The sequence below is a fragment of the Oryza glaberrima genome, chromosome 7 (genome assembly GCF_000147395.1).
Source record: "Oryza glaberrima chromosome 7, OglaRS2, whole genome shotgun sequence".
Classification (NCBI taxonomy): domain Eukaryota; kingdom Viridiplantae; phylum Streptophyta; class Magnoliopsida; order Poales; family Poaceae; genus Oryza; species Oryza glaberrima.
This window is the reverse complement of record NC_068332.1, coordinates 15,852,106-15,878,254: the sequence shown is the minus strand read 5'-3', so window position 1 is coordinate 15,878,254 and position 26,149 is coordinate 15,852,106. Positions and strand designations below refer to the sequence as shown.

The 26,149-nt window shown below is 43.1% G+C and overlaps 2 protein-coding genes across 3 annotated transcripts; one reads left to right on the top strand and one right to left on the bottom strand.

Annotated features, from left to right (window-relative positions):
* The first annotated feature begins 11,750 nt into the window (after window positions 1-11,750).
* LOC127778774 (FT-interacting protein 3-like) lies at window positions 11,751-17,141 on the top strand. 2 transcript variants are annotated; one of them, XM_052305394.1, is made up of 2 exons: window positions 11,751-12,053; window positions 13,917-17,141. In XM_052305394.1, exon 2 carries the CDS (start codon window positions 13,962-13,964, stop codon window positions 16,995-16,997), a length of 3,036 nt encoding a protein of 1,011 aa, XP_052161354.1. In that variant the 5' UTR covers window positions 11,751-12,053; window positions 13,917-13,961; the 3' UTR covers window positions 16,998-17,141. The 2 variants fall into 2 exon arrangements, with proteins under 2 accessions (XP_052161354.1, XP_052161353.1); XM_052305393.1 differs by having other exon boundaries at window positions 11,751-12,080.
* Window positions 17,142-18,045: 904 nt separating this feature from the next.
* LOC127778775 (uncharacterized) lies at window positions 18,046-20,256 on the bottom strand. The gene is made up of 6 exons (XM_052305396.1): window positions 19,980-20,256; window positions 19,736-19,802; window positions 19,308-19,356; window positions 19,026-19,070; window positions 18,782-18,886; window positions 18,046-18,362 (listed from the first exon to the last, which is right to left on the bottom strand). Exons 1-5 carry the CDS (start codon window positions 20,187-20,189, stop codon window positions 18,820-18,822), a joined length of 438 nt encoding a protein of 145 aa, XP_052161356.1. The 5' UTR covers window positions 20,190-20,256; the 3' UTR covers window positions 18,046-18,362; window positions 18,782-18,819.
* Window positions 20,257-26,149: the final 5,893 nt, after the last annotated feature.

Genomic DNA, 26,149 nt, shown 5'->3' with positions numbered 1-26,149 from the left:
TTAGTAAAGTTTCTTTCTTGTCCGACAAGGACTTGTATCAACCCATGGGTATAAATATGTACACCCGGGGTTTATGTAATCTATCCTCACGATCAATACAATTCGGTGCATCGCCACCTTTTACCTTTTCTACTTTATTTTATCGTCTAGCGGGACTTGGCACTCGACGCGGGGCTGCATCGGTGTTCGATCTTCGGCGAAGGGGTAAGTCCAATGTTCCGTTGGTCCAGGCAATTGTATCGTCTACGTCGGCGTCGTTCAAGGCTGCATCAGTACATTCAACCTCTTGGATTGCTCCGGTTTGGATGATATATTTGCCTATCTATTTATCATATGTCTCTGTTAATCTAGTCTTAGCATATCAATTTAGCTCTATCGGCTGCTTCTCGTTTTAGGGTTTCTGCCGGTATCGGCTAAATCGTGTTGCTAGATTAGATTAGCTTAGACATCTACCACCCTGAAAACTCAGTCAACGGCTTGATTGTCTAGATATTATGTTTCTTTTCATACTTAGTGCTGCATCAGTTAAGTTTGATCTACTAAGTCGTGCTTAGAACCATAATCTCTAGCCTGCTTTTTGACTGCCAATAAGGGTTTCATCGGGGTTTCAGCCGGTGAGTTATCTGGACGTTGCATCGGCTCATAAGGATTGCATATACATATAAGTTGGATTTAGCCGATGGCAACAAAGGTTTCACTGTTTAATCTAATCTTGTGGATTTCATGACATCGGACCTCCAGCCGATGTGTGTTTTAACCTTCGGATCGATGCTTATTTATCATATCATTATTTGCCGATTGGTTTCTACTGGACTATATTATTGTTATATTTTATTATCATCAACCAATTGCCTTTATATCGTTATCTACATTGGACATATAGCCGATTGCTTAAACCCTATCGCTATCGGCTAGTATCGGCATCGACTATTATCGCTATCGGCTGGAACTACTCCATCGGCTTGTTAGCCGATCGGCTGTATTTGATCTGCTATTTGTATATCTTGTCAGTTGCAGGATCAAACTGACTGGCACGCTCGCATCTCATCAATCTTTGGACATGCACTGGAGCTAAGCAGATCTCCCAGGCCGGTGTGTTCGATTTTTTTCGTCAACACCAGGGAGCAGGGGCAGGATTCATCTTGACATCACTTTCGGGAGATCAATTCAAGCATGCAATTCACCTAACCTTCAGGACAACCAATAACACAGCCGAATACGAAGGACTACTCGCCAGGATCAGAGCTGCGGCTGCACTCGGAGTCAGGCAACTGATCGTGAAAGGGGATTCTGAACTAGTCGCAAAACAGGTGCATAAAGATTACAAGTGCTCTAGCCCCGAGTTATCCAAGTATCTCGCAGAAGTCAGGAAGCTAGAAAAAAGGTTCGATGGGATCGAGGTCTGACATGTATACCGCAAAGACAACATCGAACCGGATGATCTAGCACGCGTCCAGATGAGAACCACTTGAACCTGGCACCTTTCTAGACGTCCTGACGACGCCATCAGTGAAAGAGGCAAGCGGCAAAGATAGCCCGGTCGCCCCTGACACTAGCTCGGGGGCTACAGAGGCAGAGCGCGCCGTTGCCGATATTGAGACCATGGACGACTGGCGCACCCCACTCATTAAATTCATAAGCAGCGAAGAGTTGCCCGAGGACGACGCAAAAGCCGAGAAAATATCCCGTAAAGCAAAAGTCCTACTGTATGATCGGCAACGATCTATACAAGAAGGCACCAAATGGGGTACTCCTAAAATGCGTCTCGTCCGACGACGGCAGACACCTCCTCCTCGACATACATGAAGGGATCTCTGGGTCGCATGCTGCCGGTCGGACATTAGTCGGAAAAGCTTTCCGACAAGGGTTTTTCTGGCCAACCGCCCTCAAAGACGCCTGCGACATGATTCAGCGGTGTGAAGCCTGTCAATTCCATAGTAAACACACAAAACTGCTAGCGCAAGCACCCCAGACTATCCCTCTTACTTGGCCGTTCTCGTGCTGGGGGCTAGATATACTCGGGCCATTCCCACGAGGACAGGGCGGCTACAAGTTCCTATTCGTGGCAATCGACAAATTCACTAAGTGGATTGAAGTGACACCCACAGGGGAAATCAAGGCCAACAACGCCATCAAATTCATCAAAGGGATATTCTGCAGATTCGGATTGCCCCACCGTATCATAACGGACAACGGCTCCCAGTTCATCAGTGCCGATTTCCAAGATTACTGCATCAGGCTGGGAGTCAAGATCTGTTTCACCTCGGTTTCTCACCCTTAGAGCAATGGATAAGTCGAGAGGGCAAACGGCATAGTACTACAAGGAATCAAGACCCGCGTCTACGACAGGCTCATGTCACATGACAAGAAATGGGTCGAAGAACTTCCATCAGTACTATGGGTCGTGCGTACCACACCGACAACGTCTAACAAGGAGACACCCTTCTTCCTCGTGAACGGCTCAGAGGCCATGCTCCCCACCGAGCTACGACATCAAAGTACACGAGTACAGAAGTATTCCGATGAGGATCAGGAGGAGCAGCGAAACGACGATGTGAATCTACTCGAGGAACATCGCAAACGAGTTGCCATTCGAGCAGCCGACTACCAACAGGCCCTTCGCCGTTACCACGAGAAGCGCATCCGAGCACGCACGCTTTCGATCGGCGACTACATCCTCCGACGGGTTCAAAGCCAAGCAGGGCGAAACAAGCTCTCACCCAAATGGGAAGGACCGTACACGATCACACAAGTTCTGCAGCCAGGCGCATTCAAAATTGCAGACGGCGATGGTCGCGAGTTGGCAAATTCCTGGAACATTGATCAATTACGTAAATTCTATGTATAAGTCAATAGTATCCATACTTGTAAGACATCTTACAGCTTCAATAAAGCATATTTTCAGGTCAAGACCACAATCAAAGTGTTCCTTCCCTATGATCCCGTACCCAGATGGCACCTAGCGTTGAAACCTATCCTCATGTCCCTTTACGCCATCTTGACAAGGCCTCCGAGGAACCTAAGGGAACTTCGGCTGGGGACGCCCAGAGCTGATAAGGCCTTGTCGGATCCTGTAGAGACGAAAGACCATGTAAGATCTGGTCGTGTAAGAGTTCTCGCCGTGCGTATTAACCAAGCCGTGTAATCGGAAATAAACTTTCCAACTTCACGACTGGGGGCTAGGATCAGTGCTTGTTCAACCGAGGCAGGTCAAAGGTCCAAGAGCCTTATCTTCCGAGAAGAATTCTCCGATGACAAGGCTGGGGGCTAGGGAGAGTGTATAACTCAAACAATTGATCAAAGTCGCGAAGTGAGAAGACACTCATACACACTACATCCAGAGTAAGAAAGCTTAGTTAGATAGATTTCTTTTCTATTCCACTAGTATTTCTTACAATTCCATCAAAGTCCAAAACTATATTACACTTTTTCCTAAGAAATTTGTGACAGAACACAGAGACTACCAGGAAGGCCAACGCCAGTCCATCGACTGGAAGACCTTCTCCACTAGCGGTGCCATCAACTTCGCCAGGCCATCTATCTCCGCAGGGTTCCTCCGAGAACGTGAAAACCCTTCGCGGAGGAACTCGAGGTGCAGCTGTGGATGATGATCTCGTATGCAGGCCAACATGTGCCCCCCGGCATATCGGCTTGAGCGACGACACTCCTGCTTCAAGGCCTCGTCGAGACGTTGACCGATGCCTTCGAGCTAGGCGCAGGCCCCATTCAGCCACGAGTTGTATCCGGCTGCCGATCCCTCGGGATCCCCACGGGGTACTCAGAGCTCTCTACAGACTCTCGACATGGATGTGCAACAACTCTTCAGATACGAGTTGAACCACACCTCACGACCCCGGAGTGTCTCCATGGCCTGGTCCTTTCTCACTTCCAGCATAGTCCTCTCGAGTTCCGCGACCTCAAACTTCGTCCTTCAATACTGGATGCGACGATCCTGGTCAGCAAGCGCACTCTCGGGATCTGCTCAGCATGGAAACGACTAAGTCAAGCTGCTCTTCTCTCCCGAGAGCACAACAAATCAAGTCGATCCAGACGGAAGGGAAAAGGAAATGATAACAAAGACAATCAACCTAAGGGAGTCGTCGCCATGCTCGTTTCCACCGGCGAACTTCGATCTACATCGCCCTCCGGCACATGTGGCTTGGACGTAAGTAACGGAACGACCACTGGCAACTCAGGCTGCCCACGCTGCTGGACATCCTCGACATCAACATCTCTACAAACGACAACAAAGCACTCAAGATCAAAATGCTAAAGAAAGCTAAGGCAATGACCGCACACACTAGGGCGGTTGGGACCAATAAAAGTTTTACAAAGCATGACTAAAGAGTACAAGAGAGCTAAGACCCTACTCTTAAAAAAGCGGGAGGACGGACTCCCCAGATCGCCGACCTCCTCCATCACATCCTTGCGCGCGTCGCTAGCCACCCCCTGATCCAAGATCTTCCGCAGATCAAGTTCAGGGTGCACCAGCCTCACACACGCAAGAACATGGCACGCCCCGGTGTAGATCCCGTTAGACGTCTCTTCTCCGATCCTGGCCGCATGCTTGGAGGGAATTTCCTCCATCGCCGTCACCAGCTCCGGAAGAGAAGACGTCAGCGAGAACTCATCGGGATTCACCGGGATGGTGGACTTGATACTGCACTCCCCGGCAAGCTGGTGCAGACCAGTATAGGTGACCTGCAACGAGCCACGGATTTCCGACAAGCTGTTCTCAACCTCCGACATGCGATGCTCGAGCCCCTGCCGTTGTCGCTCGTTGCCGGCCACCAGTTCTCTCATCTTCTGGAGGTCCTCGCGAACCTCTACCAGATCACGCGCCAGCCGATCGGCGCGATCATTCGCCGACGACGCCGCCGCCGCCCTCGCCTCCGCGATCTCACAACTAATGCCGCGAGCACCAGCCCCGAGGAGGCGCCCCATCTCGACCTGGAGCTCCTCCCAAATGAGGACGGCAGCCGGCGGACCCCGACCAGCCGCAAGATCACTGGCCGGTCCACTAGGCGTTGCTTCGCGGCTCCTGGGCACGGCCACGACGTCTGTCGAGGCCACAGCAGGAGACGCGCTGGAGGTTCCTCCAGACCCGTCTTGCGCCGCCTTTGCCCGCTCCGCTCTGCAAAAGGTTGCAATTGAGACAGGCTACATGAGTTTGGCGAAGTGACAAAACCTCAAACTCATGCGCTTACTTCTCGCCAAGCGTCACAAGCTGCCGCCGTCGCGGAGGCGGGGGAGACGCGTCCGAGGCCTGGAGCATAACGGTTATGATGTAAGTTGGAAGTTTGCCGATTACGCGATGAAGGACCAGGAAGCTTATCGAGGGAGTGGGTGTCTTCCGACGATTTCCGATCACGGAGGAGAATTTCCTCCCCCTCTTCGGAACGTTGCCGCCACTCGTTGTGGCAGCAGCGGCGGCAACATCGGACACCTCCTTGGCGATGTTCTCCTTCAGCGACGCCGCCGCCTGGTGATCCACGAGCGGTCCGATGATGTCAGTCAGAGGGAGAGCCTACGCTTTATGAAGTCACTATGCGATCTTGGGAAAAAAGTGCAAAAGAGCTGTCGAGTACACTTACATTGATGTTAGCTTCGTGTTCGGCTGCCCCCTTCTCGCAAAGAGGAACAGGGACGTTGCTTGCCATTGTCGGGCCACTGATCATCATCTGGCTGACACAACGCTCCACGGCTTCGCTGCTCAGACCTATGAATCGAGAACCAAAACTCCCTTAAATAGACGCACCTTAGACGGTGCGAATTCCAAGGAAAGGGGAGAGATGGCCGCCGGAAATTTCTAGGTCCGTTACACGCGGCAGTTTCTCGGACTTCAATTTAAATTCACTCATGACCGTTGAGCTTCACCCGGCGTTGCCGATCACTCCTTGTCTCTCGGTCATCACACCGAGAACGACGACAACTTCGACATCAGAAGTCGCGATCGGTTTCACGAGTTCATTCAAGCAGAAGTCGGGGGCTACTGTCAGGGTTACGGGAAAGGTATACCCTCTACCCTTTGATATACGTCACATATCGACATGGTATGCTTGCACGTATGTGGACGTTTTCGGCATAAGTTGGGGAAATCCATTACGGAGTTCACAGATGTAAGGAGTCCTACTCGGATAAAACTGGGTCGTCATTGTATCGTATCGGGTCTGATGTCTCCGAGTCCTACTTGGAGACCAGTTGACCTATGGTATAAAAGGGACCCCCCGGGAGGACCTAAGGCATCGAATCTCAGAGCCAACACATCCACCACAGCCTACGAAGCCGGAGCTTATCGGAGCCAAGTCGCCGAGGATCTAGTCGGATCAACTCGACTACGATCTTGTCGATACCATCGAGTTCCACTATTCCCTTTGTAATATGTGGTTTCCATCATATAATCCCATATCAATTGTATTAGGGCTATTACCTACCAAGGGACCTGAGCCAGTATAATCTTTGTTTTCTTCCTGCTTGATGTCGTATTACGTAGATCCTCGTACCAACATACCCCAATACCCTCTATATCCGGTCTACGGGTACCCCCGTCGACAGAGAGGGTCTGAACCTATCTAGTAAAACTTTGTCTCACAACCCATTTATTTTAGCTCTTGTGTGCTACTTTTTTTTATTGCTGATTCCTACTATCAACAGTATTATCAAAGTGTGTTTTGTGACTTTTGTCCTTCACATAAACTTTTGTTTCTGGTATCACGTCCACTACTGAAGAAACCATCTTTGCCCGATCAGCCAAAAACCACAATAGTCCCGGTTGCAGTAAAAACCGAGACTAAAGATGATATTTAGTCCCAGTTTATAAGCAGGATAGGGCTATGTGATCTTTAGCCCCGGTTCACATGCTGTCAGGGGCTGTCAGGCCCCTCCGTTTGGATCTTTAGTCCCAATTTGTATTAATAACCAGGACTAAAGATCACCGTGATCTTTAGTCCCAGTTGGTATCACAAACCGGGACTAAAATTTGATGTACCGTATATAATCCTTAGGACTTATCCTCTCAAACTCCTCATCTCCTATTCTTACTCTCTCTTATCTTTTTTTTTTTTGCCTTATCCTCTCCTTCAACTCCTCATCTCCTTTTTTCTTTGCTGCATGCAGATCAAGCGAGACGAGGTCCGCGGGGCCGGCACGCGGAGGGCGGCGACCGCCGACGCGCAGAGGGCCGCGGCCGGTGTGCAGAGGACGGCGGCTGGCGCGCAGAGGCTGCGCCCGGCGGGGCCGTCGCACGAGGAGGGAAGCCGGGGAGGCGCCAGTGGGCGGGCGCCGGCCGCCGAGGCGGTGGGCGGCGCGTTCCCCAGGCGGTGGCGGAGCCCGAGGCAGCTGGGCGGGAGGCCGGCGAGGCGGCGGACGGCCGGCGCCTGATCTGTAAAATCTGTGCGATGTGGATTTTTTTCCTTGATCTGTGCGATGTGTGCAGCCGATCTGTTCGATGTGGATTTTTTTTTCCTGATCTGTGCGACGTGTGATGTGTGGATGAATTTGTGGATAATTTTGTTATAGATTTTGGAGATGTTTTTGTTATTTTGTGAATGATTTCTGATGTATTTGGGGATATATAGAAAATGCAGCTTGATGTATTTGGAGATTTTGTGAATGATTTGTGGTGTTCGAATGATTTGTGGATAATTTTATGAATGATTTGTGTATTTCGAAATCATACTAGTAGGGAAAAAAAAGAAAAAAAACATTACTCCTGTTGGAGTTACCAACCGGGACTATACCATTTATTTTTAGTCCCGGTTATTTCAACCAGATCTAAAGATGGGTATCTTTAGTTTTGGATTCTTAGTCCTGGTTGCATAACCGGGATTACAGGGTCATGAACCGGGATTAAAATGGGTTTCTCCACCAGCGTTCTAACCGTTTAAAATCTAATACTAGTCAAAATTTGAACAGTAAAAGTAATAGCGACCAGTAAATACAAACATAAGGAGTACTATGCGAATTTTATTTTCTTGACTTGTACTCTAACAAGTCCATGTCAACGTCAAGTCAGTCAACCATATGGTTTACGTTGAGTATCTCTCAAGTCTGGACCCATACTCCTGTTCCTTCGCGCTAGCTGTACCCTGCATTATTTTCTCAGCACATTCAACCAGGCCACTCCATATTCAATTTTCTTTGCAGTGTACCAGCAAACTAGAACTACTCCAGTCCAGGACTCCCCTGCAAAAATTGTTCAGCAGATAATTGAAATGATAGTACTCCGGCTTGGTTTTGTTCTCAATTTTTTCTTTAAACTTTCAACTTTTTCATCACATCAAAATTTTCCTACACACACAAACTTCTAAATTTTTCGTCACATCATTTCAATTTCAATCAGACGTGAACTAAACACAACCCTATCAAATCCTTTTTTTTCCTGCTTTATGGTACCCTCTGTCCTAACTGAAATGATAGTACTCCCTCCATATCAAAATAATTATAGTTACTTATGAAGGTTTTAAAGGATATTAAGGATTATGGTGCAAGATAAAACTACCCCTCATTATATTCTTAGAGTTAAGTAGTCGGTGTGATATAGATGGTTAGGGGTAGGATGAGAAAGTAAGATCATCTCTTTATTTTGGGACATTTAACTTCTTACCACTTTTAAGATGTGGCAATTAATTATTTGCCACTCACTATTTATGACATGTGGGCCCTCATGTATATATGACATGTGGGTTTAGTGACAAATAATTTAGCACAACTTGTAAGAGTGGCAATATTAGGTAGCTATATTTAAAATAAATTTAAAATTTAAAGGTAATTATATTTTGGAATAGAGGGAGCAGTAGAATCTAAATCTAACCATTAGTTTCCGTAATTATTTTAAAAAAATATTTGAAAGTTTTAAAAGGAATAAATTAAACCATTAATCTATTATAGTGTAATCTATTTGAAAGTACTCTCTCCGTATTTTAGTGTATAACGCTATTGACTTTTTTGTCGACTTTTGGTCTTTCATCTTATAAAAAAAAACTATGTAATTATCATTTATTTCATTGTGGCTTGATTTATCATCAAATGTTCTTTAAAAATGGCATAAAAAATCAACGACATCATACATTACAATACGGAGGGAGTATATTTGTTCTACAGTCATGCCTTCCAATTTTAATTTTAGTTATCCCTGTAAAATTATAAACCCATTTTAATAGGTGCAGTATAATGGAGCCAAAAACTATTGGATCCGATGCAATAGATAGATACTAGTAGCTCATAATCATCAATCCTAGATTAGCATGAAAACGCCCTTTTTTCCGAGATTGTAAAATAATGATGGTTGTTATACTAGGAAACCCACATGACACGCGTCAATGACAAAATGTTGTTGGTGCTCATTGACTTGACGAAAACTAAGCAACAAAATCGTAGTCAATCAAAACTAAGCAATTGCTCATAAATTTTGAAAAGAGAAGTGGTATCTTATACAAAAGAAAATATAAAAAAATTGCATGATTTGGATAGGAATGCATGTGCAAAATAAAGGATTATAAAATACAAGAAAAATAAAAAAAGTGTCCTTTGAATATATCACAGGGATGTAAATTGTATCACCGGTACACGAACTTGCCAGGTGGGTGCAATCTAGTGCACGAACTTGTAAAATGCATGTTTTGGTGCATAAAATTGTCTGGTGCGTGCGGAGGAAGGCGAAAAGGAAACTACATGGCTAATCTTATTATTCAGGGGCTGATTAAGATACTATGTAAACATATATCTAGGAAGGTTGCTATTAGACATACACCTTCTCAATAAAAAATAGAATATGATATAGTGATAGTAGAAAAAGATGAAAAAAACCGAACGATGATATTTAGGTCCTCGTTCGCATGAACTAGACAAGTTCATGTACTGAAATAGGCATTTTACAAGTTTATGTACTAAATTGCACCATCCTAATAAGTTTGTGTACCACCATGCAATTTACTCTACCACAGGAAAGACATGAGACAAGGGAGAGAGATAGACTCACATAAATATCTTTTAAGGTTGGAGCTATTGTTAACTTTTCTCTAAAATTTTATAGGATTATCCGTTTTATAGGATTTCAAGAAAATGATAGGATTAATTAATTGTTTCAAAGACCTTTCCTTTGGAAATTTTCATATATAGATTAAAATCCTCTAAATTCTACTCCCTCCGTTTTAAAATGTGTGACACCGTTAACATTTTAGCATGTGTTTGACCATTCGTCTTATTAAAAAAATTTACGAAATATGTAAAACTATATGTGTACATGAAAGTATATTTAACAATGAATCAAGTGATATGAAAAGAATAAATAATTACTTAAATTTTTTGAATAAGACGAATGGTCAAACACGTACTATAAAGTTAAAGGTGTCAAATATTTTGAAAACGGAGAGAGTATGTTTTTCTTACAAATTAACTGGTGCTAAATGGGAAAAAAAAAAGAGAGGCTGGTTGCACCGGCACGTGCGTGCAGTCCCCGACTAGTTTTTTGGTTAGTGTCGAGTCAAGAAAGAAAACGAGAGCTGATCTGCAATTATCATGTGATGATACGACGACTAATTAATAAAATCTGCTAAACTATAAACTAGCAGTATTACATCGTGGGGTAGGTAGTTATATTGTTAAAACAAAACCAAATAAAAAAAATCAGCGCCAGTATAATGCCTCCAAAAAACGACAGTGCATTGACGGTTGACTAGCACTGCAATGATAGGTAAGGACTGTTACAAAAACGATGGGATTCAGCGTGATAATTATCACAAAAGGACCACAGGTAATGGGGGTATTAGTGTGCAAGAAAGCAAGCAGGAAAAAAGGGGAATAATAATCAAGCAAGCAAACACCAAGAAATAAACAGACAAAACAGTAGTGGCCAGCCACAGTAGTGAAGGGTCAGCGTCGGAATGCGACGGAAATGACAGCCTCTCGTTGATCCGTCGCCACGCTTCTGATCCGTGTATGTATATTCCACCTGTCGCTGTTAACCCAATCCTTTTGATTATTTACATAAAAAAATCTTGGTTAATCACATCTAATAATCATATTAAAAAACAGTAAGTTTTGAACAGAACAATCCTTGATTAATTTTACCTAAAACGAAATCTCTTTCAGTGTTCATTTATAACAAAAACGGTGGCTGAAATTCCTGAGCGTTCGAAATATCATTTTCGTAAAAGTGGTACCATTTTCAACCAATATACTTCATCTGTTTCATGATGTAAAACATTAGCTCACATTGATATAGATATTAATGAATCTAAACACACATATATATTTAGATTCATTAACATCTATATGAATATAGATAATGCTAGAAAGTCTTACATTATGAAACGGAGAAAGTATAAAATTTGATTTTTTTTTTTTACATATCTATCAGAACTATATTGTAATCGTCACTAAATAGTTAAGTTGATGTATATAGAAAAAATTCATGACCAACCAAAAACCGTTCCCATAAAAAATAATATACTGTTTCCGACCATGTTCGACTGTTTTCACCCTTATACTAGCAATGCAAGTACAGACAACAAAACACAATCCTGATTGGGTTCCTCCTAAGAGAGCATTTAATCCTTGTTTAAATAGGCACTGCTGTTTCTAAATTAACCCCTTTTCACACGCTGGTTTCGGCTCAGCTCCTCCCAACCAGTGTAATAATATCTTAATAACCTTAACACGCAATTAAGCAACAACTATTTGCATGTGTTTCTCGCTCTATAGGCTGGGGTAATGATCTGCCTCTCTATATCTATCCCTGTCCATCTCTCTCTTACGTCTTCGGCGTCGTCGTCTTCTTCTTCCTCCTCTCGCTAGCTACCTGCCGTTTTCATTTCCCTACCATGCGTTGGGGTTTTCTCCGGCTGCTCCTCCGTGTGGCCAGTTGTCCTCATCTTCCTCTTCTCTCCTTGTTGCCGCGAAGAGGATAGATAACCCATAGTCCCGTACGCTTCTCTTTCTCTCTCTCTCTCTTTCCTCTCCACTTTGAATCAATCAAAGCGGAGAAGAAGAAGAAGACATCAAGAACACACGGAGCAGAGGCTTCTCTGCCGGCTTCTATCGTAGCTCTCACGGTTACCACCCTCCCTGCTGACACCTCTGTATGTTTTGCTTTCCTCTGAATATTCCGGATTTGCTTTAGTTCTTTTCTAGTGTCCGTCTTGTGCTTCTGCGTGGCTGATTTGGTCTGTTTTTTGGGTGGAATTTAACATGTTCTGTATTTGCACTCGAGAGAAGTTTTGGTATGTGGTTTTGGCTTTCCTTTTATCTTTTCCCCCTTTTTGTTTGGTTGCCTAGAGGAGTATGGTGATGAAACTGGTGATAATTTGTGGGTCCAAAACATTTTTCTCGTGTATTCACTTGTATGAACCATGTAAGTTGTATTAGTTTCTTTTTTTTTTTTGAACGGATGAAAGTTATTAGTTAGGTAACTAGGTAAGGGAGGAAGAATTCTTTGATAGTTTACTATGAGGGCTGCAAATTTGTTTATGTTACTCTGATTTGGGAAATATCATAGTATATGAGGTAGGGAGATGAAATTTCAATTCCTATAAAACCGTCCAAAGTTCATCCAAGGAGGCACAAAAATGTGAAAACAGATCCTATTTTCTCTGTTGAGATCTCCAATTTAATTTCATTTGGTCCTTGCTCCATCTATTTAATGAAGTGCCTGAACTTCCTAGAGAGTAGAGAGTATCACATGAATAAACATGATTTTGATATCTGATGTATGGATGGATGCAACATCATGGAGCACTTCACTTAACTCCAATGGTGACACCCTCCCCCATCTCTTAGCCATCACCTGCCAACCTTTTCCAATAAAGGTGCAAGAAATGGTCCATGCTCCATGGTGTCCATCCATCAAAGTTTCTCTCTTACTTTTTTTTCTCCATTCTGAGCTCATGCCCATTTGTGCTTTCAATTGAACAATTCAAATGCTACCTTTCAGACCTGAGAATCCTGTTTCTTCATTTATGTCATCTGACCACATATCACTGTTAATCAAAGCGTTTTCCAGGAAGCTAATTAGGCTGTAGTAATAGTAAACAGGCATCGTATTCATACCGGCTTATGCTTCTTATTTTCTTGTTTTAATAAAAATTGATGTTTCTGTTATGTTATAATAATATTTTTGATCAATTGTTTATGTGGTTACAATGGATGTCCCAATCAGAAAAGAGGGTGGCCGGTGGCCTCTCACTTTCCCTACCCCTCACATCTGGTCTACCAAATGCTGCTGAGGGTTTACTTGTAACTTATTATTTCAGCACATTTTATACGTATGCATGCAGCTATCTGGATTGAATTTAATATGTGTTTAGAGTCTAAATGTTGATTGATGACTATGTGTGCATCAACATGTCATCATCTGGGTATAATTGAATTTTTTAAAGATACTTCTATTGTAGTAAAGATACTTGTAGGATGTAATTAATAGAGATTTCAAGCGTACACGTATGTAGCAACCCTCCAAAGATTTGAAATTGAGGCAGAATACTCCTATCATGATAGATAGCTTCCATCTGTAAAGATGTAAATTCCAGACAGGGAGTTAAAAACTGATATCCAGCTGATGTGAATACAAAGATCTGCAGAAAGGAGACATACTTTTTCTTCTTTATCCTTTCATGTTGTTGTCAACACTTTTCTTGTTGAACATTCTGTGCGGGATATGCTTCAAACAACCTGATGATTCCTACTACCAATCTTATGATTCCTTGGGAAAAAGTAAATCTTGAGGGCATTCGATATCCCAACAAAACTTTCCCAACCAACTTTAGCTGGCACAACTTTCTTCTGCAATAACCTTCTTTTGTTTTTTCATCTCTTGTTGCAACCGAGAACATTTGTCAAAGTGGTAGTTACGCTGCCAGCTACCTCTCTGGTTTCAGCAATGGCAGGTTTCTAAATACATGTTCTTGTTCTAATTTCAGGATAAAGAAAATCTGCTGCAGAGGTACAAGATCTAGTGGCAGAACATGATGAGCAATCTTAAGCTTGGGGTGGAGGTTACCAGTGCTCATGACCTCCTACCAAAAGAGCAGGGCACATGCAACCCCTATGTCGAGATCGAATTCGATGACCAGAAGTTCCGCACAGCCATCAAAGAGAGGGATATCAACCCTGTCTGGAACGAGCAGTTCTACTTCAACATATCTGATCCATCCCGCCTCACTGAGAAAGACCTCGAGGCGTATGTGTACCACGCAAACCGCGCCAGCAATTCCAAGACTTGCCTTGGCAAGGTTCGGATCTCCGGTACATCCTTTGTCAGCCACTCAGATGCCACACCTCTTCACTACCCCCTGGAGAAGCGCACGATCTTATCCCGTGCTCGTGGTGAGCTCGGTCTCAGGGTGTTCCTTACAGATGATCCATCAGTCAGAGTGTCCGCTCCTGGTCAGGAGTTCGACTTCATAAGCACGCCTACGACTGCCCAAGAGCAGGTAGCCGCCAATGCCATTCCAAATCCTTTCCAGGAGACCAGAGCAGATCAAGTGAGGCAATTCCAACACTTACCAAAAGAACAGCACCAGCACCGTCCGCAGCCAATGACTGCGCAGCCATACTACCCTGAAAGTTCATACGGACAACAGCAACAGAAAACCTACTCTGCTGTCGGGAACAAAGCTGAAGGTCCTCCACCTCCAGTCATGAGGATGTATGCTCAAGGTCCACAGCAGCAGCCTGTAGAATTCCAGCTGAAGGAAACAAGCCCAACACTTGGTGGCGGACGTGTTATTGGTGGCCGGGTGATCCCCGGTGAAAAGGCAGGGGCATACGACCTTGTTGAGAAGATGCAGTACCTATTTGTGCGTGTGGTTAAGGCCCGTGATCTGCCCCACATGGACATCACTGGGAGTCTTGATCCTTATGTTGAGGTGCACCTCGGAAACTACAAAATGAAGACAAGGCACTTTGAGAAGAACCAGAGGCCTGAGTGGGATGAGGTGTTTGCTTTCCCTAGGGAAGTAATGCAGTCAACGTCACTTGAAGTTATTGTGAAGGATAAGGACTTCATTCGGGATGATTATGTTGGCCGGGTGTCAATAGATCTAAATGAGGTACCACTAAGGGTCCCTCCTGACAGCCCATTGGCACCAGAGTGGTATCGACTTGTGGGGAAGGAAGGGCACAGGGATAAAGGGGAGCTGATGCTCGCTGTCTGGTATGGAACTCAAGCAGATGAGTGCTTCCCAAGTGCCATCCACGCAGGATCAGAACCAATTGATTCCCATCTTCACAACTACATCCGTGGGAAGGTCTACCCTGTACCCAGAATGTGGTATGTGAGGGTCAATGTAATTGGGGCACAGGATATATTTCCAATGGAGAACCACATACCTGATGTATTTGTTAAGGTGAGGCTGGGCCACCAAATGCTGAAGACAAGGCCAGCTCGCTCACCAACCAGAAACTTCATGTGGAATGAGGAGATGATGTTTGTCGCGGCAGAGCCTTTCGAGGAGGACTTGATCATACAAATAGAGGATCGAGTTGCTCAGAACAAGGATGAAGTGATTGGTGAAACTATGATACTTCTCGCAAGGCTTCCAAGGAGGGCTGACCATAAGCCAGTGCTGCCAGCATGGTTTGATCTCAGAAGGCCAGGACTGATTGATCTGAACCAACTAAAGGAAGATAAATTCTATGCAAAGGTGCAACTTCGTATTTGCCTTGAAGGTGGTTACCATGTGCTCGATGAGTCCACACAGTACTGTAGCGATCTCCGGCCAACAATGAAGCAGCTGTGGAAACCACCAATCGGTCTGCTTGAAGTTGGCATTCTAAGTGCAAATGGGCTCAATCCAACAAAGACCAAGCATGAGCGGGGGTCATGCGATGCATATTGTGTTGCCAAGTATGGTCAGAAATGGGTGCGGACACGTACTATTGTTGACAACTTGAACCCTAGATTCAATGAGCAGTACACATGGGATGTCTTCGACCATGGAACAGTGCTCACCATTGGTTTATTTGACAACTGCCACATATCTGCAGACAGCAACCACAGTAGTTCCCCCGGCCATATGGACAAGCCCATCGGGAAAGTGCGAATTCGGCTTTCAACTCTTGAGACTGGGAGGGTGTACACACACACGTATCCATTACTTGTCCTCCACCCATCAGGAGTTAAGAAAATGGGAGAACTCCACCTGGCCATCAGGTTCTCAGCCACATCCCTTCTCAATGTGCTCTTCACATATTCTCGGCCCCTCTTGCCCAAGATGCATTACGCGCAACCACTGTCAATAGTGCAGCAGGAAATGCTCCGCCACCAAGCTGTGCAACTTGTCGCACAGCGTCTAGGGCGCATGGAGCCACCAGTTCGCAGGGAAGTTGTTGAGTTCATGTCAGATGCCCGCTCACACCTGTGGAGCATGCGGCGAAGCAAGGCTAACTTCTTCCGTCTTATGCAAGTCTTCTCCGGATTCATTGCTGCAGGAAAGTGGTTTGGCGACGTTTGTCAGTGGAAAAACCCAGTCACAACAGTTTTAGTTCATGTGCTATTTATCATGCTTGTCTTCTACCCAGACCTTATCCTCCCAACAATCTTCCTCTACATGTTCTTGATAGGATTGTGGAATTACCGGTTCCGGCCGCGTTTCCCACCTCATATGAACACAAGGATATCTCATGCCGATATGACAAACCCAGATGAGCTTGATGAAGAATTTGATACATTCCCAACATCAAAGAGTCCAGATCTGGTTAGGATGAGGTATGACAGGCTACGGCATGTTGCTGGGAGGATACAGACAGTTGTTGGGGACATTGCAACTCAAGGAGAGAGGCTGCAGTCGCTGCTCAGCTGGAGGGATCCAAGGGCAACATCTATGTTCCTATTGTTTTGCCTGCTTACTGCAGTTATCTTGTATGTGACACCATTCCAAGTGATTGCACTCTGCCTTGGTTTCTTCTGGATGAGGCACCCACGGTTTCGTCATAAGGTTCCATCGGCACCTGTGAACTTCTTCAGGAGGCTACCTGCAAAGACAGATTCTTTGCTATAAATATTTTCAGAGATCAATATCCAATTGTGTATTTATTTTTTGTTTTTCAGTATATTGTTGTATGATAGCATTAAGGGAAATACATTAATATTTGTAATTGTTGCTTCATCTGAGAGGATAAAATAAGTCCAGTTCAACGGATAATTTTCTTGACTTGATATTGAAATTCAAATTGCATACTATGAGTAGCTTACAAGAATCATTATCAACAGTAGTTTGTCCAATTGAATCAACATTGGCACAATCAAGGAGTACCGAATTTGATACGTCTGAGGAATCTATCCTATGTTCAATAAAAATTAATACTCATGCTTGAATAAAGTCTCTTTCAAATAAATAGCCGTGCTTAAATAAAGTCTTTTCATATCTGAGCATAAAAATCTGAATGTATTACGAGCATGAGAATCAGTACCTACTGCCTATGAAAAATCTGGAGATTCATTCTGTGCTCTTCATTTGAAGCAGCACCTTTACCCTCCTAGGATCTGAAGAACCAAAAAAATATATGGCATCAACCAACATATTGGAGAGCAACAATAGTGATGGAATTACAAGGCTGCCTGCAAACTAGTGGTAGCTATGATTCACATTTTTTAACATACTCAAGTCATGTTAAGTAAAAGAATAAAATAAAAATGTAAAAATCAACCATAGCAATTAGGAGCAGATAAAACACTATACAAGCCTTACAAATTTGAGAGTAGCACAGACCTTCATCTTTTCTGGCTCCATCATGCAATCACACGGAATCTGCTTAAGTACAAACATAAGCATGAAGAGCAAAAAGTAGCATGAAAAGGTACTATGTGCACGTCCAATAAGTGTCCATGATAAGATAACACTCTTTAAGTTCCCTTCATAATGCAACTAGCGTAGCTATTGAGTGCAGACCTATTCATATGAGAATATTTAAACTTTAAAATAAGTTGACCGAACAAACAACACGTCAAGAAATTGTATATGTGTTAACACAATCAAGTGATCACATAGGATAGATCAAATGATGGCTAAACGGAGACAGGGTAATAGTAGAACAAACAAACAAACAAACAATAAAAAGGACCTTTATTGCTTTCTTTTGAATGGAGTTAGAACAAAGTGATGAAGATAGTCTTTATAGCCAATTTACAGATAATGATATTATGTCACCATGGGTTGAATTGAATAACCCACTATACAAATACGGAGCTCATAAGCACACATATAGAAGAGGAAATGAAGTGAAACACTGGATGTAGTATTTTATATTGCCACACAAGGTAAATCTTCTCCTTTGCTGGTGTGTGCCATTTCAGATTATAGCATTTGCTGTCTTGGAGCGCGAGTTATTATGTATAATTGCTGAAACAATGTCATTACATGTTCCTGCAGTACATGATTTATAAAAGAATCAGTACATAACACAACATACCAGAATATAAACTATCAGTATGCAGATATACATAATAAATATATATTTCGGGTAGTCAATTCATGAGGCCATCAGGCCATGAATGAACACTCTCTGTTAACAATTAATTTATCTCTTTTTAATAAAGCTCGTGTTTCCCCAACAGCTGATAATGGTGCATTTATAAAAGAGATGTAGTAACAAGGGGTCCATCATCAGATAGGCCACATGTGGAGTAGCATGTCCATGCTTTGAAACCAAATTGCAGAAAATCTAAAAACCATTTCTAGCTGTTAACTTTTTGTGAAAGCATTAAACACTTACTGCACATATAAAAAACTAAAAAAGAATTAAAAGCATATGACCCCAAAAATCATATAGCAATGGTAGTTACCTTGCATTAGCTACTGCCTACTGGATAACAGCAACTGACTAGGGGAGGCGGAGCAACTGATTGACAGCCAAGTCTAGTGAATCAACATTCTTCCGTAAAATCTTTCTTTTACAAATATTAAGGCTTACAAAATGAATAACAGAATATACTTCAGAACTAATAAAACTGCACAGCAAAATGGTGTTCGATTAATTATATGACATAGATCCAGGAGAACAAATTTATAAAAACTAACAAAGGATACAGTTGCATGGCTAGGCTTTCCAGACCTCTCATTTCCTCATTCAACCTGCAATATAGGTCATTAAAATAATGTGTGAAGGAACTGAAAGCAAAATTACTATTTCATATATAAACAGTCCACAGTTTCAAGGATGAATGCTTTTACAGTTACAGCTGAAACAGGAAAGGGAACACCCATACAATAAGCTATAAAATCACTACAATTAGCCCATCTACATTCATAGAGAAAAAATAGATGTAGCAGAAAACGGAAAGATGACGAAGATTAGCTGAAAGTGATCACCTCAAGCACGAATTGATGTACTTATTTCCTTTCGAAGAAGCTTCGAGTGCTGCAGGAACAGAGTAAAAAGGTAAAAATCGCCACCTGGTCGAATCTAATCATTCTTTTTTATCCAGAAAAATAAAGCAACCAACCAACGATACAATCAACATTAGACACCCCAACTGTACAAAGAGAAAATATGGCAGTCCAATGCGCAAGCAAACCTGGCGAAATGATCGAATTGCCAACTACAATATCAAAATAAGGGCACCATGTCCGGATGCAAACTACTACCATACAAGAATTAGCATTCAGAGGTAAATGTCGCACACTCTTACAGCCTTACCCCCCTATAACATAATTTCCCCCCCCCCCCCCCCCCCCAATCGTTTACCCTTATGATGAAATCGAGAGAAATTTGCAGATTCGTAAGCAAACATCCTCACCGGATTCTTGGAGGCGGCCGACGACGTCTCCCAGGCACTCCATGTTCTCCGCCGACGTCGAGGTGACCTTTTTTTTTAAAATTCAATTTTGCGGCAAGAGGGTTAGGCTACAATATATCAGTGAGCGAAGCGAACGAGCAGCAAACGAAGCGAGGCGGAGAAATGGGAGAAGCGAGCGAAGGGTGGAGGGTGGAAGAAGCCGCGGGAGCTTAGTCCAGTTACGCGTGCGTGAGTGCGTACGTACGTTGGCGAGGGCGACGCGGAGGGAGGCGAAGAGGGAGGCGTAGCTGTCGGAGATGGCGGCGGCGTCCCGCTCCACCGCCTCCATCGCCGCCGCCAGCTCCCTCGGCCCCGGAGGAGGCGCCGCGGCGGCCGGAGAAGGCACGGAGGAGGGGGAGGGGGAGGGGTCCTCCGGCGGATCGGGAGAGGCGGCGGCGGCGGCGGGTTCTTCCATCTTGGGTTGGGTTTACCGTGCCGTGTGGGCAGGCCGTGTCGTGGAACAGAAGGGGGATGGGGGAGTGAGGTGATTTTCCTTTTCCTTTTTTGGTTAATTAGATACTCCTATATGCCATTAGAAATTGGGTGGTTTCAAAATATGCTATTACTATTTGCGTACCTATAATGTGCCACTAAGATAGTATTTTGTATGTATTGGATAAAAATGTCCCCATCTTCTACCTCTGTCTTCCCTCATTCTCTGCTTATGCTCCTCTCAGACCCAAATCTCGGCGCTGACAATGCCTCCCCGCTGCTCTCTGATTGCACTGGTGAAGTTGTTCCAGTTAAGGTCGAACTCGGTCCACGCCAGGAGCGCCATGAAGTTGAGTATGTCGAGACTACCACCGAGCCCCAACCCCCGGATCTACAGTTTCTCATAGGGCACCATGAGGAAACCTAGCGCAGCGACCATGGTGAGGAGCACGACCGTGTCGATCGCGGCCATCAACGAGTAGTCGTAGAACGCCGTGATATAAAAATATAAATAAAAACTACATCCAAAATCTAGAAACCAACGATAGACGTGAGAGAGAATGACAGAAAAACCGACGGGAGTGGTATGGTTCTAATTTTAGAACTTTTCAGTGGCATGTAGCCGATACGACGAATAGTAGTGGTATTTTTTTAATTTAGCAAAGTTGGAGTGGCATGGATCTAATTAACCCTTAAATTTTTACCCTACCTTCAATGTCTCCCACTAAGATCCTATTGTCGCCATGGCTATCGCTATCGTCGTGGTCAACACATACCATAACCTTCTTCCAACAACATTGAAATGGAACCCTTGTGTCCGAGGACGTGTGAGGCATCCTTGTTCTTGTTTTCCCTACCTTCTCTCCTCTATGTACATGTTTCATCAAGAAGAAAGAGCACAATTCTAGGCTAGTACTGCACACTTGTGTTTCAGTCCAAGGACATGCCACATAGTCAAGCCGAAAGAGGCTTATACCAGTGATGCAATCCTTTCGGAGGTCCATAAATACAATCACAAAAGAGAAAATCACATCGTAATAAAAGACACGGGACTTTGAACTGTTTCCTTCACATACAAATTCCCTCGTCTCCTTTTCTCTGTCCTCATAAGGAGATTCCATCGAGCACATACCACACCAATCAAAATGTTACCTAAAGAGGAAGAAGGCAAAGGGAAAATACAAAGAACTTGCTAGGAGGCCTCTGCGGCAGTGGAGATTTGGCATGCCATGATAAATTCATCCCAAATTATAAATCATTCTCTAAAATGAATAATAGAATTTATTAAAATCCTAAAAATTATAACAAACAATAAAACAAGAAAAGTTCGAATGTATTTTTCTTAAATTCTCCATAGCCTAAAATGAACCCTAAAATTTTGCTTCAATTTTCATAGGACTATAAATAATTCTAATCAACATAACCAATTTTTAGAGTTTTATAAAAAGAAAAATATAAAATAATTCTGTCTCTCCTTTGGGCCTTTTTAAGCCCAAAATCCTCCCCCTCTCCCTTCCCAGCCCAAAGTCCCCTTCCCGTCCCTCTATTTTTCTTCCTCCCTCCTCGGGCCAACTCCCTGTTGATATTTCTTAACAACATTAATAGAAATATAATTCAAAGCAATGACACCGAAATATTCTTGGTATATTTATGGTCACAGATATAATCCGCAATCGCACGTATATACCATTGTAGCATTTCATCCATGAGTAATCCAAGGTATCATATTTATTTAATCCCAAGGGAACATATGATAAGAGAGTACTATGCTAATAATTCATATATTACTTGTATAGATCAAAATCTATGTTGGGGTTAATTAATTCGTGAGTATGATAAGGGTGACATACAGAAGAAAGAACTAAGAACTACTCTGCCAAAATATAATCTAGGCTAAGTGGAGGATGAATAAAAAAAGAATCGTTCCTATACTTCTAATATATAGTTGTCATTAGTTTACACTTGTTAGTATACAATCATGTAGCCAATACCCCCTAACTATGTCCTACTGGTGTTTCGAGAGACCACCCCTGATACGGTGCGCTGCTGTAAATTGTGTTATGCCGAGGGTATTGTCAAGCATATCCTCCGGTGCCAAGCCGGTGCGGGTGCAAGTTCCTACCCTGGAGTGCCCGATAACCCTCGCTTATGGCCCAGGATTCGGGGGTCGACTTCTTGTCTTAGAACTACTCTCACACAGTTCGTGTGATGAACGGGAAGGTCCCAAATGGCTCCAAAGTAGCCGGGTTAAGGACGTACTCGCTGACCATCCTAGAATTAAAGTTTTTCCAAGAATTTCCCATATTCTTGAAAGCCGCCCTCTTGAGCCTATCCTCGTCGGCTGCAAGATAGTCGAAGCTCTCCTTGAATTTTAGCTAAGCAGCGTTCTTCTCGGCTTCGGGTACTAGGTTGATGTCATCCTCCAAAATGATGAAGGTCTCCCTCGCTATGACCCCGCAGATCAACCTGTACCTCTTCAGAACATTTGGGGGACTTATCAACACTCCTAGGTGGTTCACCTCTATTATGGTGTACCGTTCCTTAGGGATTTAATTTGTTCCCTATCCTAGGGGTCCGTGTCCTTGTGGACCCACTAGTTGTCATCAATATTGGTTCGCCTTGCTGAGGCATCGTCTAAATAACTTACAAAATCACAAAATTAATTAAATTAGTAACTCACATCACAAATTTCATACATTTGCATTAAACCCCTAAAATACCCTAAACATACATATTTCCTATTAAAGTTCCTTAATTATCAAAAATAATAGAATACGAAGTGCTCTGGGTGCCAAGGTGTCGTGGTCGATTCCGTCCAAGCACTAACCCGACCAAACCAACTTGGCACCCAAAGAACCTCATATTCTGTGATGGTTTGATAACCTAGGTACTAAATCCTAAAATCACTATGATCCTCAAATTGTGTTATTATTTGATAACCAAGGAACTAAATCCATACATAAATGAATAATTATCAAAAAAATGACAGAATACGAGGTGCGCTGGGTCCGAAGGTGTCTTAATCAGTTCTGTGAATGCACTAACTCGATAAAACCAAATTCGGACCCTATGCACCTTGTATTATGTGATGATTTGATAACCTACGTACTATCTACACTAAAATCCATCATCCATACATATATATTCACTAATTCACAAATATATCCTAATACTTCACTAATTCATATATATAAAAATATCCTAATAATTCACTAAACATATCCTAATAATTCACCAATTCACAAACATATCCTAATAATTCACTAAATCACCTTAACATCAATAAAATACCCTAAATTCACTAATTCAAAAAATATCCTAATAATTCACTAATTCAAAAAATATCCTAATAATTCACTAATTCACAAACATATCCTAATAATTCACTAATTCACAACAATTTCACTAAGTACCATCACACACAAACATCTCAAATATATTTCACTAATTCAAAAAAAATCCTACTAATTCAAAAACATATCCTAAAAATCCTACTAATTCACAAAAATTTCTAACCAGCGGAGGAGGAGGTGAGGCGGTGGGCGTGCTCGGGGACGGCGGGGGACGTCGATGCGGTGGTGGCAAGGACGGGGACAAGGACGGTGTGGAGGAGGTCGACGGCGGCCGACGCGGGCTTGGGGATGGCGCCGGGCTCGGTGGACGACGGTGTCGGGCTCGGGGATGGCAGCGGGCTCCCAGAGGGCGGCGCCGCTAGGGTTCAGAGAGTGGCAGAGCTTAGAAAAATTTTCGATCTAGATCTGAGTGAGAGTGAACCCTAGTCTTTATCTTCCTGATTTTGTGCACCACTTCCTGATTCATGCTCATGATCTTCATCTTCTTGATTTTGTGCACCACTTCCTGATTCTTGCTCTCTATGCTTCACCCAACATGTGTAGTCCTCCATGAAACCTCTTTGTATCATATAAGCGTGTACGTCCACAGTCCACTCTGCTATCAAATATATTCTCATTTTTGTAATCTGCACATGTACAACACATGTAATCGCTATTTCTTGTTTTCCTATCCTCCTCCGCGACGTTAATAATATCCAATACACCATTTCTATACTCCTTGGTATGACGTCGTACAGTTTTTCCCATACATCCAACTTCGGTCCATCCCTGAGCTGAAAAAAGTGGAAAAGTATTATATATAAATTTTGCATTTACTAAATTTATGAGAATTGACTGCTATTTTTCAATTCCATTTGCAATTTATGATTTTCTTGGAAAACAGAGACAAAAATCGCCCCGCTCACACTCCCATCAAAATAGTGAGAAGTGGGATAACCATTACACTAGGTAGTTGGGGTATTTGTACTGTGTAATAAATATCTATAACGGCCAAAAAAAAACTTACAACAGTGATGGGTTTCAGTTATCTTTGTCGAGCCTAAGCAAAAGCTCGTCATCGATGATGAGCCTAATAGTTATCTCAACTGGGTCTCAAGTTGGAGCCCGTCACCAATGATGGACATCGGTGACGGGCTTCTATTAGGGCCCACAAAGATATCATCGGTTATCTTTGTCGGGCCTCAAGTTGGAGCTTATCACCGATAGGTGTCATATGTGACAGGCTCGATTTCTATGCATATCTAACATGTCTATGCGAGTATATCTTTGTCGGTCTCTTTTTGGGCCGTTTGAGATGAATTCATTTTGACGGCCAACAAAACTCAAACATGTGAGGGGCCGTCACAGATGAGATGATATGTATAATGTAAATATAGTTATTAGCTTAAAAAAAAATAGGAGAAGATATAGAGTAGGAGGGTTGGAGGGTGGCCGGATGGAGAGAGTACGTACGTACTTGCCCACAGTGGGGGTGAGGCTACCTTGTGTTTTTGGGACTATCTATAAATCTGTTGAGATATCTTTTGGCAAAAAAATAATAATCAGCTTTTTAGCCCTTGGATTTCACAGATCAACGGTTGATCAACATGTTAGCGTGCGTTGACAATAATTATTTGAAAGTTAGAGTCAACCGTACGTACTGCTAAGAGCATCACCAAGAGATTGACAATGATCAATTCTCAAAACTATTTTTTCTCAGAGCTCCTAAACAGAATATAGAAAGTGAGAAAACTAATCTCTCTAAAAGATAGCCTAAAATTAATTCCTGTAATGAAAAGTGGGCACTCCCTTTAACTACCAAAGATAAAATTAGTTTTTCTCTCCTCCCTTACACCTACATCTCGCGATTTTTTTCTCCGTGCGCACGGGAGAGAGCAATTCGTAAAAAAAAATCGCTCCCTTAAAGCGGGGAACGAGATATCCAGAGTTGGTAACTAGTATTATTGGGAGACAGGTTAGGGATTATGTTGGATGCGATTTTTGACCGAACTTTCCTAAATCCGAGGAGCATGACCAACAGCTTCCTTAGGCTGTGTTCTTTGCTCACTGTTCCCAACCCCTCTACCTCGTGTTATGTGCGCACGCTTTTCAAACTGCTAAATGGTGTGTTTTTTAGAAAAAGTTTATATACGAAAGTTGCTTAAAAAACATATTAATCCATTTTTGAAAAAAAAAAGCTAATACTTAGTTAATCACGTGCTAATAGATCGCTCTGTTTTCTGTGCGGAGGGAAGTAGTTTTCAACCCACAGAAAAGAACGCGCGCAGCCATTCAATTTAATATCCTCTCCCAGTGATCCAGGTTCTCAACTCCGGATATCTCGTTCCTCACCGCGATTTTTTCCCAATTTCTCTCTTGTGCGTGCAAGGAGAAAAAATGACCGCGCACGGAAAAAAAATAATGAGATGAAGGAGGAGCTGGCCACGTGGTGCGCGCGTAAGTGAGGAGCAGAAAAGGCCCAGATTATAGGAAATTAATTTTAGGCTTTCTCTTCTATAGGTTTTCTCACTTTAGGAATTTATTATTGAAATACTGTCGGTGATGCTCTAGTACATCGGAAAAAAGATATAGGAATTCGTATTTGAATGTT

What these genes read in the sequence shown, in the direction of transcription:
- LOC127778774 (XM_052305394.1), top strand. Translation starts at nt 13,962, where the DNA reads ATGATGAGCAATCTTAAGCTTGGGGTGGAGGTTACCAGTGCTCATGAC.
- LOC127778775 (XM_052305396.1), bottom strand. Translation starts at nt 20,189, where the DNA reads ATGGAAGAACCCGCCGCCGCCGCCGCCTCTCCCGATCCGCCGGAGGAC. An exon ending in TACATCAATTCGTGCTTGAG is followed by an intron (nt 19,071 to 19,307) that starts GTGATCACTTTC and finishes CCTATATTGCAG; the next exon opens with GTTGAATGAGGAAATGAGAG. An exon ending in GAAAGCCTAGCCATGCAACT is followed by an intron (nt 18,887 to 19,025) that starts GTATCCTTTGTT and finishes TATTTGTAAAAG; the next exon opens with AAAGATTTTACGGAAGAATG.